We start from the raw sequence: 17,070 nt of genomic DNA, 5'->3' as shown, positions 1-17,070 counted from the left end.
TTTTTTGCTGGCTAATTGGAGAAAAGAATCTTTCAGACTTGTCTGCCAGAACTAGCTTTGACTAGCCTTCTCATTAGCTGGGAATATAAGTGTGAGTCACTGGCACATGTCTTTGAAATCCTTATTAAATATATAATTAAAAATTACCTTCTAAGCTGTGCACTGGTAACTCATATCTTAATTGTAGCTAATTAGGAGGACAAGATTTGAGGATTAGGTTTGAAGCTAGTCCAGATAAAAAAGTCTGTGAGACTGTTATCTCCAATTAACCACCAAAAAGCTGGAAGTGGAGCTATGGCTCAAGTGGCAAAGCACTAGCCTTCAGCACAAAAGCTCAGGGACAGCACCCAGGCTCTTAGTTCAAGCCCCAGAATTGGTGCATGTGTGCATGCACACACACACTCACACACACACACACACACACACTATTACCTTTTGATGTAAATTTAAGCTAGATAACACCATTTAATTGTTGTAGATTTATATATTGCTTTTGGAGTATATAATTTAAACGTTTTTTTCAAAAAGCTAAATTAAATTTATGGTGTATTTGTCTATGCATGTATACAAATTCTAAATGTTTATATGTGTGTTTTGCCACTAAAGTGTGTTGTCATTCAGTGTAAATTAGAATTTCTCTACAAATGCTGGAAGCTAATTTACATTTGAGAAGGGTATGAAAACATATTATTACTGTATTTGTTAGCCAGTTTAAAATATAAGAATTGTATTTAAGAACTTCTGATATAGTATGAATGAAGTATTTAAGTAGTCAGAACAGCTATTGTTGTATACTACAGACCCTTAATTATCTTCTAGAGCTACCTTTCCTTGAAATGTAGATAGATAAGCCTTCTAATAATTTTTTTCTTTCCTATTAAGTCTGATTAGTTCTACTGTTCAATTTTTACTAGATTACCCTGAATTATCTCCCATATATGGGCCAGATAACTTAATTTTGTAATTATAGAATACCTCCCATTTGCCTAGTCATTTCCTGAATGCTAGGTTCAGTTGCTCATTTTAATGGTCCTTTAGTATTTCTAATGAATTTTCTTTTGCGTTGAACCCAATATGATTTTATCCTTTTCATAGTATTGTTAATGTTGCCTTTTACTTTGTCTTGTAAGTTACCATTATCTTTACTATTTTATGATGTTTTTCACAAATTCATTGTTTAATGTATATTTCAAAGTGAATAAATTTCTATTAGTTTTGATTGGCTTTTAATGCTTTTCTATTTGTTATTGCTGTGCTGCAGTTCAAACTTAGGACCTTAGGCAAATGGCTAACCTTTGAGTAAAAACTTGCGGCCCATTAATACTTTTCTAAATTTCAGTGACTAATGCTCCTCTAAGTAAATTAACCTACCTTATACAAGGGGTCAAAACAATCAGGTAACAAGAGACCTCTTCTTTGGAATAAACCTTAGGTAAGATGAACCTAATGTGTAATAATTTTGAGGGCAGGGTATTGGAGATTGAACTAAGGTTCTCACTTATTATTATTAGAAAGATGCTCTCTCACTTGAGCTATTTCTCCCAGTCCTTGTAGTCTTTACTAGGCTCCCCTTGTGGCTATTCTGGAGGCTAGATTGTTCAGGAATTATATGGTGACACTAAGGAAGCAAAGTTCATACCTAAAAGGCCTTGACCTCATTCTTCCCTTTAGACTCATTTCATTTAGTCCATTATTTTTTGCCATTTGGCATACAATATTTAGCCCTTTTTTTGTTCAATAGATTGATCAGTTGATAGCATAAAGAAGTAATCCCATATTCAGGGACTTCTGGCTCATGCCTATACCCTTCCTTCTCACACAAGACTGAGATGTGGAGGATCTAAGTTCAAAACTTTCCTGGTCTCCATCTTCAATAAACAAGCAAAAAACTAAACTGAAAGCATAACTCAGAGGGTAGAGCACCAGTGAGAAAGCCAGGCAAAAGTATGAGGCCCAAGTTGAAGCTCCAGCATGCATGAGTCTCTCTCACATACAAATACACACACACACACACACACACACACACACACACACACAAACTTACACACCCCAAAACCTGATAATCACTGGTTGGGAACATAGCTTTGTAATAGAGTGGCACATACTTAACATTCATTAGGCTCTGGGTTCAATACTCCACATAAAAAGAAAAGGGTCTTTCATAAAGGACCATGGAAATGAGCAATGGAATTATTGATCTGCTTTATTGTTGATCAGTAGATCAAGAGGACTATTTGTTCCAGGAGACCCAGGCCCTAGATATTTACGATGTGTAGTAGAGAGACCTTATATGGTTATCTAGGGCTGGTATGTGGGATTCTTCCTAAATTAGTTGACAACTTATTTGAAGACAGAAACCAAATAATAAGTGAACAGGAAAAATTAAATATAAAAAAACCATTACTGCCGGCACTGGTGGCTCATACCTGTAATCCTAGCTACTCAGGAGACTGAGATCAGAGGATCACAGTTCAAAGCAGCTCAGGCAGGAAAGCCCATGAGTGAGACTCTTATCTACAATTAACCACCAGAAAACTGAAAGTGGCACTGTGGCTCAAGCGGTAGAGTGTTAGCCTTGAGCTGAAGAGCTCAGAGACAGTGCCCAGGCCCAGAGTTCAAGCCCCATGACCAAGTGACCCCCCCATACATTACCATATGACAAGGGACTAACCTCTAAGAGGGTAAAGAGAATAAAGAGTATAGGAAGAATAGATAATGGGAGTGGCCACTAGCTTTAGGTGCTGAAGCAAAAACATTTGAGTATGAAATACATTTGGAAGAAATGCTCTTCACTTCAGTACTAAGATCTAGGACTCTTGGAGAAGGCATACCTTTGGCCTACCTGATGATGTAGAAGTTTGGGACAATACCACAGGCTAGGAAAAATACATTACTACTTTAAGTGGTTGTATGTGTGTATATATATTGTATGTATATATGTGACGTACACACATATACACTTACACACATATATAATACCTGAGTATATAAATATAAATACCTGAGTACTTTTAAAAATTATATATAAAAAACTAGAACATGTAGTTTTAGTTGGATGAGGATCTTTTAAAAGATTTAAGAATAATTACCTGCCTTGTCCTGAGTTTTCTCCCTTCTTCATATTTTAAACAGTAGTCAGCTAGTTTCTAATAAAAAATGCTGCCTTGGTATTTGATTCTTTTGTCTGAGATTTACTCATTGCTTTGTTTATTCCTGATAGTGTTTGACTACAGTTACAGAGATTATATCCTCTCCTGGTATGGGAACCTCAGCAGAGATGAGGGACAGCTTTACCATCTGCTCTTGGAAGACTTTTGGGAAATTGCCAGACAGCTACGCAATAGGATGAGTCATGTGGATGTGGTTAAAGTTGTCTGCAATGATGTTGTGAGGACTTTACTCACTCATTTCTGTGACCTGAAAGCAGCTAATGCCAGGTAACTTATCATATCCCCTCCCACCTTTTCAGTTCTCCTATTGAGTAAAGGGTTAAAGTCAAAGTAATCCTGTAATCTGTCCCTTGCTGGCACTTGATTTGAAAATATTAACCTTTGGAGGGAGAGTAATTATGATGTTCTCATAGAATGGAATTTTTGAGTAACTTTTTAACATAAACCACTTATACATGTAGTTTCTTTTAAAAATTTAATTTTGTAAATAAAGTATTGAAATAAATTTTAGTAAGCTTGTACCATGATGAACTTACAGTAATATGGGTATTTATACAAATTGTTTTTTTCAGTCGTGGGGCTTGAACTCAGGGCTTGGGCACTGTCCCTGAGTTTTTTGCTCAAGGGTAGCATTCTACTAATTAAAGCCATTGAGCCACTTAATACGGGTACTTAGAAAATCCTAAATTCAGTATTTTATAATGTGGAGTTTGCACTTTAGAAAACTTTAAGCATAGTTTCTGTTTTATTTGCTAAGAGAAATCTCTGTATTAATAATGCAGTGACATCACAATATCTTGGAGACTGGTGTGTGTGTGTGTGTGTGTGTGTATGTGTGTGTGTGTGTGTGTGTGGCATGTGCTCATGCATATGTGCTGGTCCTGAAGTTTTTAATTCAGGGACTAGGTACTGTGTCTGAGATGTTTTGCTCAACAGTGAGAGCTCTACCACTTGATCCACTGCTCTACTTCTGGCTTTTGGGTGATTAATTGGAGATAAACGTCTCATGGATTTTCCTGTCCAGAGTTGGCATCCATTTGGGAACCTCAGATCTCAGCTTCCTGGGTAGCTAGGATTACAGGTGTGAACCACTGGTACCCCACTTAGGAACTCCATTTTTAAGGAATTTCAAAAATTTTAAAGATTTGTTTGTGGGCTCTAATTAGAGAATTTGCTGCATTGTGTTTCGTTGTGAAAATAGTAGCTTATATAGGTTTTGCAGATACTTACATGATTAAGTTGAAAAGATCTCTCTGTTCCAATTAGGTAAGAACCTGCCTTTGGAAGAAGATTTAAAACTAATTTTGTGTTCATAAACAAATTCTTATTTTTTTTAAGTTTATTGATAAGATCTTAAATGTGCTTCTTGAATAAATGCAAGAATAATGCATTGTAGCACTTACAACTTGTGCATAAAATGTAGCCTTATTAAAATGAGTAGCTTCCTAATTGAATATGGACTTGGTTGAATGGAATGGGAATACCTCTAGTACATATGGTCTGTTCTCACTTTCAGGGAAAAGTTGGAGCATTTAAACTACATCATGATAAGTCAGCATTAGCAGCTTTATAAGGAAAGTTACTTCTCTTCTGAGAAGCTCTTTTATGTAAATGTATCAAAATAGTCTCTGTCCTGTCCTGTGACATTGTCCTTGTAGTGGGTTCTGATTGCTAAATGTGGTTGTGTGTCAGGTCTTCATTCACAGTTATATTGTCTGGTCCTGTAAACTGCTTTTTCTCCCCAAATCTACCAACTTGAAGGCTTATCAGGCCCCAATCAAGAGCTATCAGGTCCTAGTTGTTTTCTAGCTGGCTGTTTCAGTGTTCTACAAACTTAACTTTACACATTTTAAGTTGCTAAGGATAAAGCTAAGTGGTAGAGTGCTTGCCTACCATGTGTAAGGCTCTAGGCTCAGTTTCTAGGACCATAAAACAAAGTGATCCAACTACATAACATAACATAATGCTCTTTTTGTGATACCTTTGATTTTAAAAAAATGTTTAAAAATGCGGTCTGAGACTTAGTTTTATATTGGTACTTCCTGGTCATAATGACTCTGTGGTTTGGAAGACTTTACTGCAGAGCAGTGGTTCTCAGATTTTTTTTTTGTAATCTCTAGATCCCTCTACAGTCTTAAAAGCTATTCAGCACCTTTTTGATCCCTGGATCCCTTACAGTCTTAAAAGCGTTTTGTTTGTGTGTCATGTTATAGTGCTTTTACTGGCACATGAATGCTGAATGTGCATATATCTTTCCAACTCTTTAGTGAAATTTGCTGTTTACATTGTGAAAAGGGCAAATGCTTAAAATCGGTGTTTTTCTCAATGAGGAAGTTGCTAAGCAGTGTTTACTATGTTAGATATTAAAACCAAGGCTTTTTTTGTTTTTTTTTCTAGTCCTGAGGCTTACACTGGGCTTGAGCACTGTCCTTGGCTTCCTTTTGCTCAAGGCTAGTACTCTACCACTTGTGCCACAGCGCCACTTCCTGCTTTTTCTGTTTATGTGGTTCTGAGGAATTGAACCCAGGGCTTCATGCATGTTAGGCAAGCACTCTACCACTAAGCCACATTGCCAGCCCAAACCAAGGCATTTTTAAAGTTTAAGAAATACACAGTACACTCCATTTGCTATCAAAGCAATGATCTCCTCACACACGACACGTAGATTAGTAGATTTGTCTACTACATGAGTAAGACCAGTGAAAGACAAATGACCTTTTTATATTACTAAGAATTACAGTTTTATTTTTATTTTTTTATTTTTTTATTTTTTTTGGCCAGTCCTAGGCCGTGAACTCAGGGCCTGAGCACTGTCCCTGGCTTCTTTTTTGCTCAAGGCTAGCACTCTGCCACTTGAGCCACAGAGCCACTTCTGGCCATTTTCTGTATACATGGTGCTGAGGAATCGAACCCAGGGCCTCATGTATATGAGGCAAGCACTCTTGCCACTAGGCCATATTCCCAGCCCCAGAATTACAGTTTTAACTTCACAGATTCCCAGAAGGATCCTGGAGATAAAAATCTCTGCTACCTTTTGAAAACTGTGGTATGTAGTGAAAGTCAGGAGGAAGTGAGGGAAGCAAGGAGAATGAGATAAGCAAGACTTTTGGGTCACATTTCTGGTGTCTCTCAGTAGCCAATGCCTCTCCTTTTGAAGTAGTTGTCAGTCCCTTGGAGCACCTGCTAATTTGCTGTGGTACTCAATATATAGGTTGTTCTTTAGTTCTGCCTAATTGTAACTGCCACAGACTTGATTGAAACTCATTTTAGTTATTTAAATTATACTACAGTAGGAGACATTATTTTTAGTTTAAATCACTTTATTCTAGTTAAAAGAATGATGGATATAAGTGAAAAGGATAAGTGCATAGAAAAATTTATTGTCTTTATAAATTACCAAATTTCCTTTTTTAACTTTTTTTTTAATTGTCTTTTTTTGGTACTGGGGATCAATCCCAGGACATTGCACTTTCTAGGCAAGCACTTTGCTACTGAGCTACATCCTACCACATAATTATTGAATTTCAACATGAGAATTTATTTATCATTAGGACATTAAACAGCTTCTGACATTAATTGTTTTTGAAGCTAGTATAAAGATAAGTTATAAGTTATAAGTAAAGCATCAGAATAATAGAAACAGAATAGATTCCCTGCTAGAATATTTCTTTGGACTTTTAGTTTTCTTAGGTCAAGGGCTGACTTTACTGTTGTCTAGGCTATTCCTAGATAATGGTTGATGATTAAAAAAAAAGAATAAAGACAAAATAATGGGAAAAAGGCATATTACTATTCTCTGGAGTTACAGTGCCACTAGGTTACTGATATTTTGCAAATAGATGATTGCAATGGAGAACTAATATTATCTGTATATCATAATCTGCAAATCAAATAGCAAAACTGGCAGAAAATGAATCTAGGTTTGGTTATTGTATGTATATCTGCCCGTTCCAGGTAAAGAGTTTTTTGGTTTTTTTTTCTTTTTTTTCTTTCTTTTTTTTTTTTTTGCCAGTTCTGGAGCTTGAACTCAGGATCTGAGCACTGTCCCTGGCTTCTTTCTGCTCAAGGCTAGCACTCTACCACTTGAGCCACAGTACCACCTCTGGCCTTTTCTACATATGTGGTGCTGAGGAATTGAACCCAGGGCTTCATGTACACAAGGCAAGCACTCTACCACTAAGCCATATTCCCAGCCCGAAACTTTTTTTTTCCAGTCCTGGGGCTTGAACTCAGGGCCTGAGCACTGTCCCTGGCTTCTTTTTGCTCAAGGCTAGCACTCTGCCAACTTGAGCCACAGTGCCACTTCTGGTATATGTGGTACTGAGGAATCGAAGCCAGGGTTTCATGTATACAAGGCAAGCACTCTTGCCACCAGGTCATATTCCCAGCCCCTGGGTTTTTTTCTCCCCTAGGAATTTCCACTGGTGTTCAGGTCTTCACTGACTTACAGATGACTTTGGTAGCTTGAGAAAGCCCAATTTAATTGTCTCTGTCAGACAAAAAATGAAGCAACACATCCTTTGGCTGACTGCTAGGCAGTTGTATGGAGAAACCTTTCCAGTCATCCTGTGTTTATTTCTAGCCTGTCATTCTGTTACAACTTCAATCCAGATCACATCTAAGTCTTGCCTGTGGTTCTCATCCCTTTTCTGTGCTTCTCATCCCTCATCTGTCTTGTTTCAGCATGGTGGAAAATCTAAAAACAGTTGCTTTTATACTATTAATTCAATTGTCAGTCATGGGGATTGAACTCGCCTAGCCTCTGTCCCTGAGCTATTTTGCTAGCTCAAGGCTAGCACTTTACCACTTTGAGCCAAGGTGCCACTTCTGGCTTTCTGGTGGTTAATTGGTGATTAGAGTCTCACAGATTTTCCTGCCTGAGCTGGCTTTAAACCATGATCTCAGCCTCCTGAGTAGCTAGGATTACAGATGAGAGCCACAACTGCTTGGTTTAATTCAATGTACCTTTAATTTCGTAGTCTCTTTACAATCTCTGTTCTGTTTGACAAACACTTGTTTGTTGCAACACTGGTGTGTTGCATGAGGGAAAAATGTTTTTATTCATATATTTTCCTTTTTCTTCTCTGACATTTTTCCTTTTGTAATCTGATTATGGTATCACATAGAGTCAACTTGAGCATCAGACTGAATTGTGACTTTATTCACTTAATCATTCAGAACTTATTTTTTCTATAAAATCATGATGATGAAAACTACTTTTTGTAATTGAGAGGATTATGTAATATAGTACAGATGAAATTTATAAAAGTTTAATATCCATGTTCTCACTCAAGGGATGAGAACCCAAAGGTAAGTAGTAGGAATTACAGTAAACAAATGATTGATCCATGCTGACAGAAGAAGGATGCTGCAGAGATGAAAGCTACAGTTTACTAGAAAGCTAGCAAGACTCATGGTCTTCATGAATCTTTCTTGTCTTCTAAAGCTGTACTTATGTTCATTTACAAGAGGGAAATACAAGAGGGAATGTTCTGCTCAGAGTTCATACAGAGATTTGAGAGAAGTCTTTCTAGGAAGTTTGACCAACTCTCAGGGCCTTTGACTTGCTTAGTTTTTTCTAACTTAGTTGCATGAAAGAGAGGAATTATGGTATTTTGAGGTTGCCCCACTTTTAGTAATCTCTCTTCCATTGGTATAGAAAACAAGGCACTGTGCACTTTGAGAAAGGGATTGTGGTATTCTCTTATAAAGTGTATTTTTCTTTGGCTAACTTCCTCCAATAAATAATAGCTAAATGAATATTTTAAAGAATGACCTTCAAGGTGCTTGTCATGACTAAGGAGTGGTATCATATTGTCATTATATTCAAATATCAACTCTAATTGGCAGCTATCCTTTAAAATAATTGAAGATAGCATTTTTTAAAAGTCAACAAATGTCAGTGTATGAATAAATGTTTACTCTTAAAATTTCTTTGGCATATTAAGAGCATATTTTCTTTAGCATGCTGTAGGAGACAAGGCATTTTTCTTTTTTTAAGGTATACATACTCTCACGCCTCCTTTCTCTAGAGCAAAAAGAATCACACTAATTTTCTGAGAGACATTTTTTATAAGGACACCAGCATGCATTTTCTTATTCATTTCATTTCCAGTATGATATCTAGTTTCTTCTTCTCTGCTTATGGTAATTCTCAGTATTGGCCACTAGTTATTATAAGAATCTATTTTTACACTTTGTTTCTTACCTAGAAGATACTAGAAAAATTAGTTTCCTACTGTTTCCTTGATTGCTATCAAGATACTATGCGGAAAGGAAAAGTCTAGACAATTATTTCTTTTCCTTTCACTAAGATCTCTCAAATTAATTGGTCCTGGATGGAGTTAGTGTTGACAGAGAAGTCCATGGCTAATGTTGGAAAACAACCTGGGGGCCTCACAAAAGGCAATGTATAGCATGAAGTTATGGTTCCTCTCCTCACTAAATATAACAGATTTATTAGCCTATGATTTCCTAGTCAAGAAAGGTAGCTAATGACACTGGTTTATACTCTGTGTGTATGTGTTTCCTTGGAAAAAGTTGTAGATTATACCTAAGAAGACACCTAGAAAATTTAAAAGTAGTCCAGCTAAATTTGGGGCGGGGGGGTTATTTTTAGTATTTGGAGTTATCTTTGATTCTTGATGCTCCTTAAGACAGTTTCCATGATTTTATTTAAATTTCTAAAAGGCTATATGTTTGCACTTACCCCAGCACAAAATTTCCAGATTATTCTAAGGAAATTGTTGATTATTGGTATCGTTGAGGAGGTGATAGAGTTATAACCAGTGTGTTACCTATTTGAAATACTGAATTATTTCTAGAATTTTTCTTCCTTCCTGTACCTTTCTTATTTAGACATGAGGAACAGCCAAGGCCTTTTGTGTTGCATACCTGCTTGAGGAACTCAAATGATGAAGTAAGGTTCCTACAAATGTGTTCTCGAGTTCTGGTGTTTTGTCTCCTCCCCTCAAAGGATACCCAGTCTCTCAGCTTACGTATCATGCTTGCAGAAATACTCACTACAAAAGGTAGACTTATAAAATTGATACTATTAATTTGATAAGTATATAGTTTCAGTTATGTAATATGAGAACAGTTCCCTTAAAGTGAAATATTTTTTCAGTGGAGTTTTTTTTTCTCTTCCCACAGTCTTAAAGCCAGTGATAGAGTTGCTGAGTAATCCAAATTATATTAACCAAATGCTGCTTGCCCAGTTGGAATATAGAGAACAGATGAATGAGCATCACAAGAGAGCCTACACATATGCTCCTTCTTATGAAGAGTTTATCAAGCTTATCAACAGCAACTCTGATGTGGAGTTCTTGAAACAACTAAGGTACTTGGTCTATGACTATAGCATAATAGTTACTAATTATTATCTCCTGTGTAGGTAAGCTAATATAGATATGTGGTTTTTCAGAAAATCAGAAATAAAAATAGTCCACAAAATATTACCACTTGTGGACATCTAAATTTATGCAACTTCTTAAGTACAGAGTTAGAATATGTTTTTTTCAAAGTATTAACTTTTTCAATAATTAGATTACAATAAATTGAAAGCTCTTTGGTTGTTAGTTGCTCAGACACTTTAGAAAAGTACTTGAAGGAGACATGATTTTTAATTACAATTTAGAACACTTGGAAAATGCAGGGGTTGAGTATGGGAATAAGAGGTTTCTGAATAATTATTTTGAGAAATCACCCTTGAAAATATCACAAGAGTCTCTTGTAGAGGACCATATCTGAGGTATTTCAGAAGTGAGTGTGTATTTTTCCTTTTATATACTTTATAGTATGATTATATAGTATTATCTAGTTTGTGGATTTTATAGGCTTGTCTTTCTTCTTACCATTCCCTTTTAATATTTCCCAATGAAAATACTTGGGGAAGAAAGAAAACTCTGGAATGTTAGTTTTGATTTTCATTAGTAATTTGGTTAATCATTGATAAAAAGATAAAGTATTAACTAAAATTGGGTCTTTGAACTATTTAAGATTAGATTTCCCATATTTGCCTTTGAAATAGGGTTAAAGTGTCTTATGCTGTGTAATTTTCCAAACTAAATAATAAATGCACCGGGGCTGGGAATGTGGCTTAGTGGTAGCGTGCTTGCCTCGCGTGCATGATGCCTGGGTTCGATTCCTCAGCACCACATAAACAGAAAAAGCTGGAAGTGGCGCTGTGGTTGAGGAAATAGAGTGATAGTCTTGAGCAAAAAGAAGCCAGGGGCAGTGCCCAGACCCTCAGTCCAAACCCCAGGACTGTCAAAAAAATATAAATAAATAAATAAATAAATTAATTAATTAATTTACTCTCTGAGAGGCATACACTGTGTTGGTATAAACTGTGTCATATGTTGATCTAGGTCCTATAAGTGTATAATGTTCAATTCAATTATATGCCTTTGCTTATGAATAATTTATATGGGCTATAATACCTGGATATTATTTTATTCTCTTTCCTTTTATAATCTTTGTTTTCTTTCTTTTTTTTTTTTTTGCCAGTTGTGGAGCTTGAACTCAAGCCCTGAGCACTGTCCCTGGCTTCTTTTGGCTGAAGGCTAGCACTGTACCACTTGAGCCACAGCACCACTTCTGGCTTTTTCCATATATGTGGTGCTGAGGAATTAAACCTAGGGCTCCATGTATACTAGGCAAGCACTCTACCACTAGGCCATATTCCCAGCCCCTCCTTGTATAACCTTAAGTGGACTAAATGGTAGTCATGTATTGTATAGGTTTGTGATTGTATGTGAATTTAGAAATTACATTTTGAGGTGTCTCACTTGAGCTTATATGGAACCCAACAGCCAACATTCCATATTTGTCATCCAAGGCTTGCAGGTAGATGGATCATTCCTTATCATGACTTCTTTTTCTTTTCTTTTTTTTTTTTTTGGCCAGTCCTGGGCCTCGGACTCAGGGCCTGAGCACTGTCCCTGGCTTCTTTATGCTCAAGGCTAGCACTCTGTCACTTGAGCCACAGCGCCACTTCTGGCCGTTTTCTGTATATGTGGTGCTGGGGAATCGAACCTAGGGCCTCGTGTATCTGAGGCAGGCACTCTTGCCACTAGGCTATATCCCCAGCCCTTATCATGACTTCTTAAAGAAATGACAACTTCATGGAGCTAGGCATAGTGATATATGACCATAGTTCCAGCACTTTGAAAGGTAAGGCAGCAAGATGGCAAGTTTGAGGCCAGCCTAAGCTATATAGTGAATTACAAAATGGCCTGAACAACATAGTGAGACCCTGTCCCACAAAAAACAAAAACAAAACCAAAACATTACTTAGACAGACACACTTAAGCTGCCTGTTTTCCTTAAAACATTAGTATGTATACACACCAAGCTCTGCTTCTAGGGGTGGGTGCTATTCAAACCTATATTCCATTACTCATCTATCTGGTGCTTTTCTGCCTACTTTCTAGTTGACTTGTGTGTGGTGTGACCAAAGTTAACATATGCTGACCACTCTATAGAATTAAAATTTCTTCCTAAGACCTTGTTTAGGAACAGCTGTGAGAACACTTCATAAACTTGGAGTGCACTCATTTTCTGAACATTTTTCTTCTGGTATAGTGAAGAATCTTTCCATAGTGAAGTTAGGCATGGAACATTTGTAACTCTTTATAGTTTAAGCTAGCTAATCATAATCAGATATAGTGAATCAGTTTTCATTATTCTGCTCAGATTTGTAGATGGATATCATTTTGTGTGCCAAAAGAATTCCAGCACTGCATGCTGGTGACATAGTTAATGGTGTTAACAAAATGTTGTTAGAGATTTTATTTTAAATCAGAATGACCAGCTGTTAGTAATTGCAATGACCATTTATTGCTTTTGTAGCACCAGCTGTCATCTTCTATTTGAGTACTATTCCTATGTTATAAGATGAATGAATCTTGATAAGAATTTTCATCTTCTTAAAAATGTAATAGCCAGAGGCTCAGATTTGTTTGCATGTTGCAATTCATTTTCTTGTTCTAGTAGATAAACAAGAAGTTCAGCAAATGCTATCCTTGAAATAAATTCATGGTATCTTGCTCTAGGATGACTGAAAAACTTCCTGTCTAACAGTAGGAACATTGTAGATTCTCTTAACTTGAGGGACCAAGGATTGCACTTGAAATTCAGAATTTACGTTTTCCCTTCCCCCCTCAATATGTGATAAAATAGAAATGTTGTGAGCACTTAAGTCTTTCTCAAAGATGACTTCCTCTTGTTCTCATAAATAGAGACACTTTGAAAGCTAGCACAGTGGGACTTCTAGGTGTAGGTTCTCTGTTGAGCAGTATTATTGATCTGTGTATCACTTTCCAATTTGTGTTTTCCATCTTACTGTTAGATTTTGAACTTCCAGTAGAATTTACATTCAATTGGGAGAAAACATGGAGGTACTTTGTTGATTAATAATCAAGCTCTATTTGAAGGAAAATGCATTTTCAGGTTTAGTTAACTTTGGAAAGAAACTGAGTCCAGATAGAATGACAGTTCTGCTGAATTCTATCCCTTTATAAACTCTTAGATACTTGTTTAAATCTTGGGAAACATACTGACATCTTCCTCTAAAGGGCTAAAAAGTCTCACATATTAAGAAGTTGAAAAGCATTTCCCTTGAAAGAATCTATACAACTGACATTAACTATGAAATCATGATAATTCCCTCAACAACCTTGACAAACAACCCTGGGAGTAAATACTGTGGAAATCATTTTTCTCAGTGATAACTGTACATCCAGAGTCATCTCTGAATATTTCTGCTCATAACCAGAGTCATCTTACCTATAACTGTGACAGATCATTCTTTGGGCTTTGTCATATGGTAAAATTTCAGACAGTTCTCTTAGATATGGCACTGGGATATCCTTTTTCTATCCTAGATAGACCTCAGGAGGAACCTTTATTCTCCGTAACTAGGAAGGCTATCAGGAATTACCATAACCAACAAATAGATCCTTCTGTTCCAAAATGTAGATGATACACTGTAAAGGATCTTGTAACTTAGTTACTTAAAATTTGACATAAAATTGTTCTCTATTCATGGGTCAGGTTTATTTACTGTTACTGACAGTCATAGTTGCTTTTTATTAGATGCTTGTCTGAAGTTGCTGAAGCTTATCATCCTCACAGCACTAATGGAGCTGCTTTCTTCAGTCACAGTCTGAACTATTCTGTTGCTTTTTCTGGTACAATTTGAGTACTCTGCTGTCAGACTTTATTGGTGTTTAAATAACTGTCTTCAAATTGCTCACAGTAAAATTTGTGAGAAGATGCCTAAGGTAGAGAATGTGTTTTAGTTTGACTTGGCAGCTGATGTTATCATCTACTTTCATTTTCTACACATTTGGAAGATAGCTGCATATTTTTAAAGGGAATAAAGTCACTTGACTCTGCTTGGTTGCAATGTTTTAAAAACAAGAAAAAAAACCCTTGAAGATGGTATTTATAGTTCTAGGAAGGTTTGATTGTTTTCTGTGTCAGCATGAAGTACTTTCACAGTATGATTATAGAGCTGGAAATGCTTCTGTTATATTCTATGTTAGTGTTGCTGTTGTTTTTAACCCTAGCTCTACATTGGAGCCTCCTAGGCTTTAATAAAATTACAATGGAATATCCCACTGTTTTTTGTAGGTACTTTCTTTTCTTCTTTTCTAGCATCTAAGTTGTGAAAGTTAAGATCTAGTGGTTAGACTGGTGCAGTAGTTTGACTCTTCTGTGGTTTCTGGTAGGAGCAGTGATCAATGTTGTTGACAGCACAGAAACCAAGCACGTGAATGCCATCTTGTTGCAGCTAGATAGATCTACCACTGTTGGTGTGGTACAGAATGGTGCCACAGTCCTGGAAGGCAAACTAGAATTCAGAACAAAGAAAACTCAACATAGTCATTCTAGAGGAAGGACTGAGTATACTTTTATTTTGAAGATAAAGTGGAGTCAAAGTAAAGGAGAGTAAAGGAGAAAACGAAAGATTCTCCCTTCCAGAACCTCTTGCAAATGAGTGGAACCTATCATAGCCTGAAAATATTCAATGTATACTTCTTCAGTTTATTTGTAAGACATAATCTAACAAAAATTATTTGCTTTTCAAAAAAAATACCTCTTTGGGCTTTGTAGTGAGGAAATTTAAAAATTACTATAAAGTAGTTGTACAAAGGGGGTTACAATTCTATAAGTCAGGTCACTGAGGAATTTTTAACTTTTTTTTTTTTCCAGTCCTGGGGCTTGAACTCAGGGCCAGAGCATTGTCCCTGGCTTCTTTTTGCTCAAGAGTAGTATTCTACCACTTGAGCCACAGAACCACTTCCAGCTTTTTCTACATATGTGGTGCTGAGGAATCGAACCCAGGGCTTCATGTAAACAAGGCGAATACATTACCACTAGGACATATTCCCAGCCCCTGAAGAATTTTTTTTTTTTTTTTTTTTTGGCCAGTCCTGGGCCTCGGACTCAGGGCCTGAGCACTGTCCCTGGCTTCTTCTTGCTCAAGACTAGCACTCTGCCACTTGAGCCACAGCGCCACTTCTGGCCGTTTTCTGTATATGTGGAGCTGGGGAATCGAACCCAGGGCCTCATGTATACAAGGCAAGCACTCTTGCCACTAGGCCATATCCCCAGCCCCCCTGAAGAATTTTTAAGTAGTTGATTTAGTCAGTCTTTCATCACTGTAACAAAATACCTGAAACAAAAATGGGAGGGAGGGAGAATTAATTTGGGGTCACAATTTCAGAGATTTTTAGCCTGTGATTAAATGGCACCATTGCTTCTGTGCATGGTAAGACAGAATATCTTTGTATTTGTGGCAAAGCAAAGCTTCTCCCCTAATGGCAGACAGGAAGTAGAAAGAGACAAGAAAGAGGCAGGTAAAAGATACATACCTCAAAGGCACAACCCTACCAAGTAGCCAGCCTTTTGAATAGCCCACTGAATATGGACTCCTCAATGAGTTAACCCATTGAAGAACTTAGTGCTGTCATGATCCAATCATCTGTCAATAGTGCTACCAACTGGTGTCCAAGACTTTAACACATGAACCTTGGGAATCATTTTAGATTCAGATCATAAAAGGAACTAGGCATTAGCATTTTTAGAATGTTTCCCAATTGATTTTAATATGTAACAATATTATCCATTTTAAATGAAATATTATTCCACATGCTATCTGTCTAAAGTCTTGGCTAGGTGCCATGATATATAATTCAATGTATTCTAATTGTTTGAAAGCTAGTTTGGATATATGGCAACTCTGTGGAAGAGAATATTGATCAATGAGAACAGTCAAGACACTTCATTCTTCTAACATGTTTAAAGTACTGAACCAAAGGCTCTTTTCTTTTTTTTTTTTTTTTTTGGCCATTCCTGGGCCTTGGACTCCGGGCCTGAGCACTGTCCCTGGCTTCTTCCCGCTCAAGGCTAGCACTCCGCCACTTGAGCCACAGCGCCGCTTCTGGCCGTTTTCTGTATATGTGGTGCTGGGGAATCGAACCTAGGGCCTCGTGTATCCGAGGCAGGCACTCTTGCCACTAGGCTATATCCCCAGCCCTCTTTTCTTTTTTTTTAATCACTGACCTTTCAGAGAGATGTTTAACTTAGTTTCTCAATCATTGTAAAATTGGCATGTTGGATTAGATAAGTCTTTATAATGAAGGGATGTCTGTTCATTGTAGAATTCTTACCAGAATTCCTGGCTTTAGTAGAAGAGGTCGGTAGTATCTTATGGTTGTGACAAATTATTCATGAAGTAGTTCTCAATCAGGGGGAACTTTTTTCCTCAAAGGGCATTTGATAATATCTCAAACATTCTTAGTTGTCACAACATTCTTAACTATGGTCACTGTTCATACATTAGAGCTCCAGATCTTATTTATCTGCATACATAACTGGATATTTGTACTGC

At 36.9% G+C, this 17,070-nt stretch overlaps 1 protein-coding gene across 1 annotated transcript in view; it reads left to right on the top strand.

Annotated features, from left to right (window-relative positions):
- The window catches only part of Snx25 (sorting nexin 25), a 95,148-nt gene that overhangs the window by 30,937 nt on the left and 47,141 nt on the right, over window positions 1-17,070 (top strand). Inside the window, exons 3-5 of the mRNA XM_048330828.1 lie at window positions 3,221-3,437; window positions 10,029-10,201; window positions 10,323-10,509. Coding sequence (XP_048186785.1) covers window positions 3,221-3,437; window positions 10,029-10,201; window positions 10,323-10,509 — 577 coding nt within the window. The remainder of the gene's footprint in view (window positions 1-3,220; window positions 3,438-10,028; window positions 10,202-10,322; window positions 10,510-17,070) is intronic.

The sequence above is a fragment of the Perognathus longimembris genome, chromosome 21, assembly GCF_023159225.1.
Source record: "Perognathus longimembris pacificus isolate PPM17 chromosome 21, ASM2315922v1, whole genome shotgun sequence".
In the NCBI taxonomy this organism is placed as follows: domain Eukaryota; kingdom Metazoa; phylum Chordata; class Mammalia; order Rodentia; family Heteromyidae; genus Perognathus; species Perognathus longimembris.
Note: the sequence above shows the minus strand (reverse complement) of the source record. Positions and strands in the feature narration are given on the sequence as shown.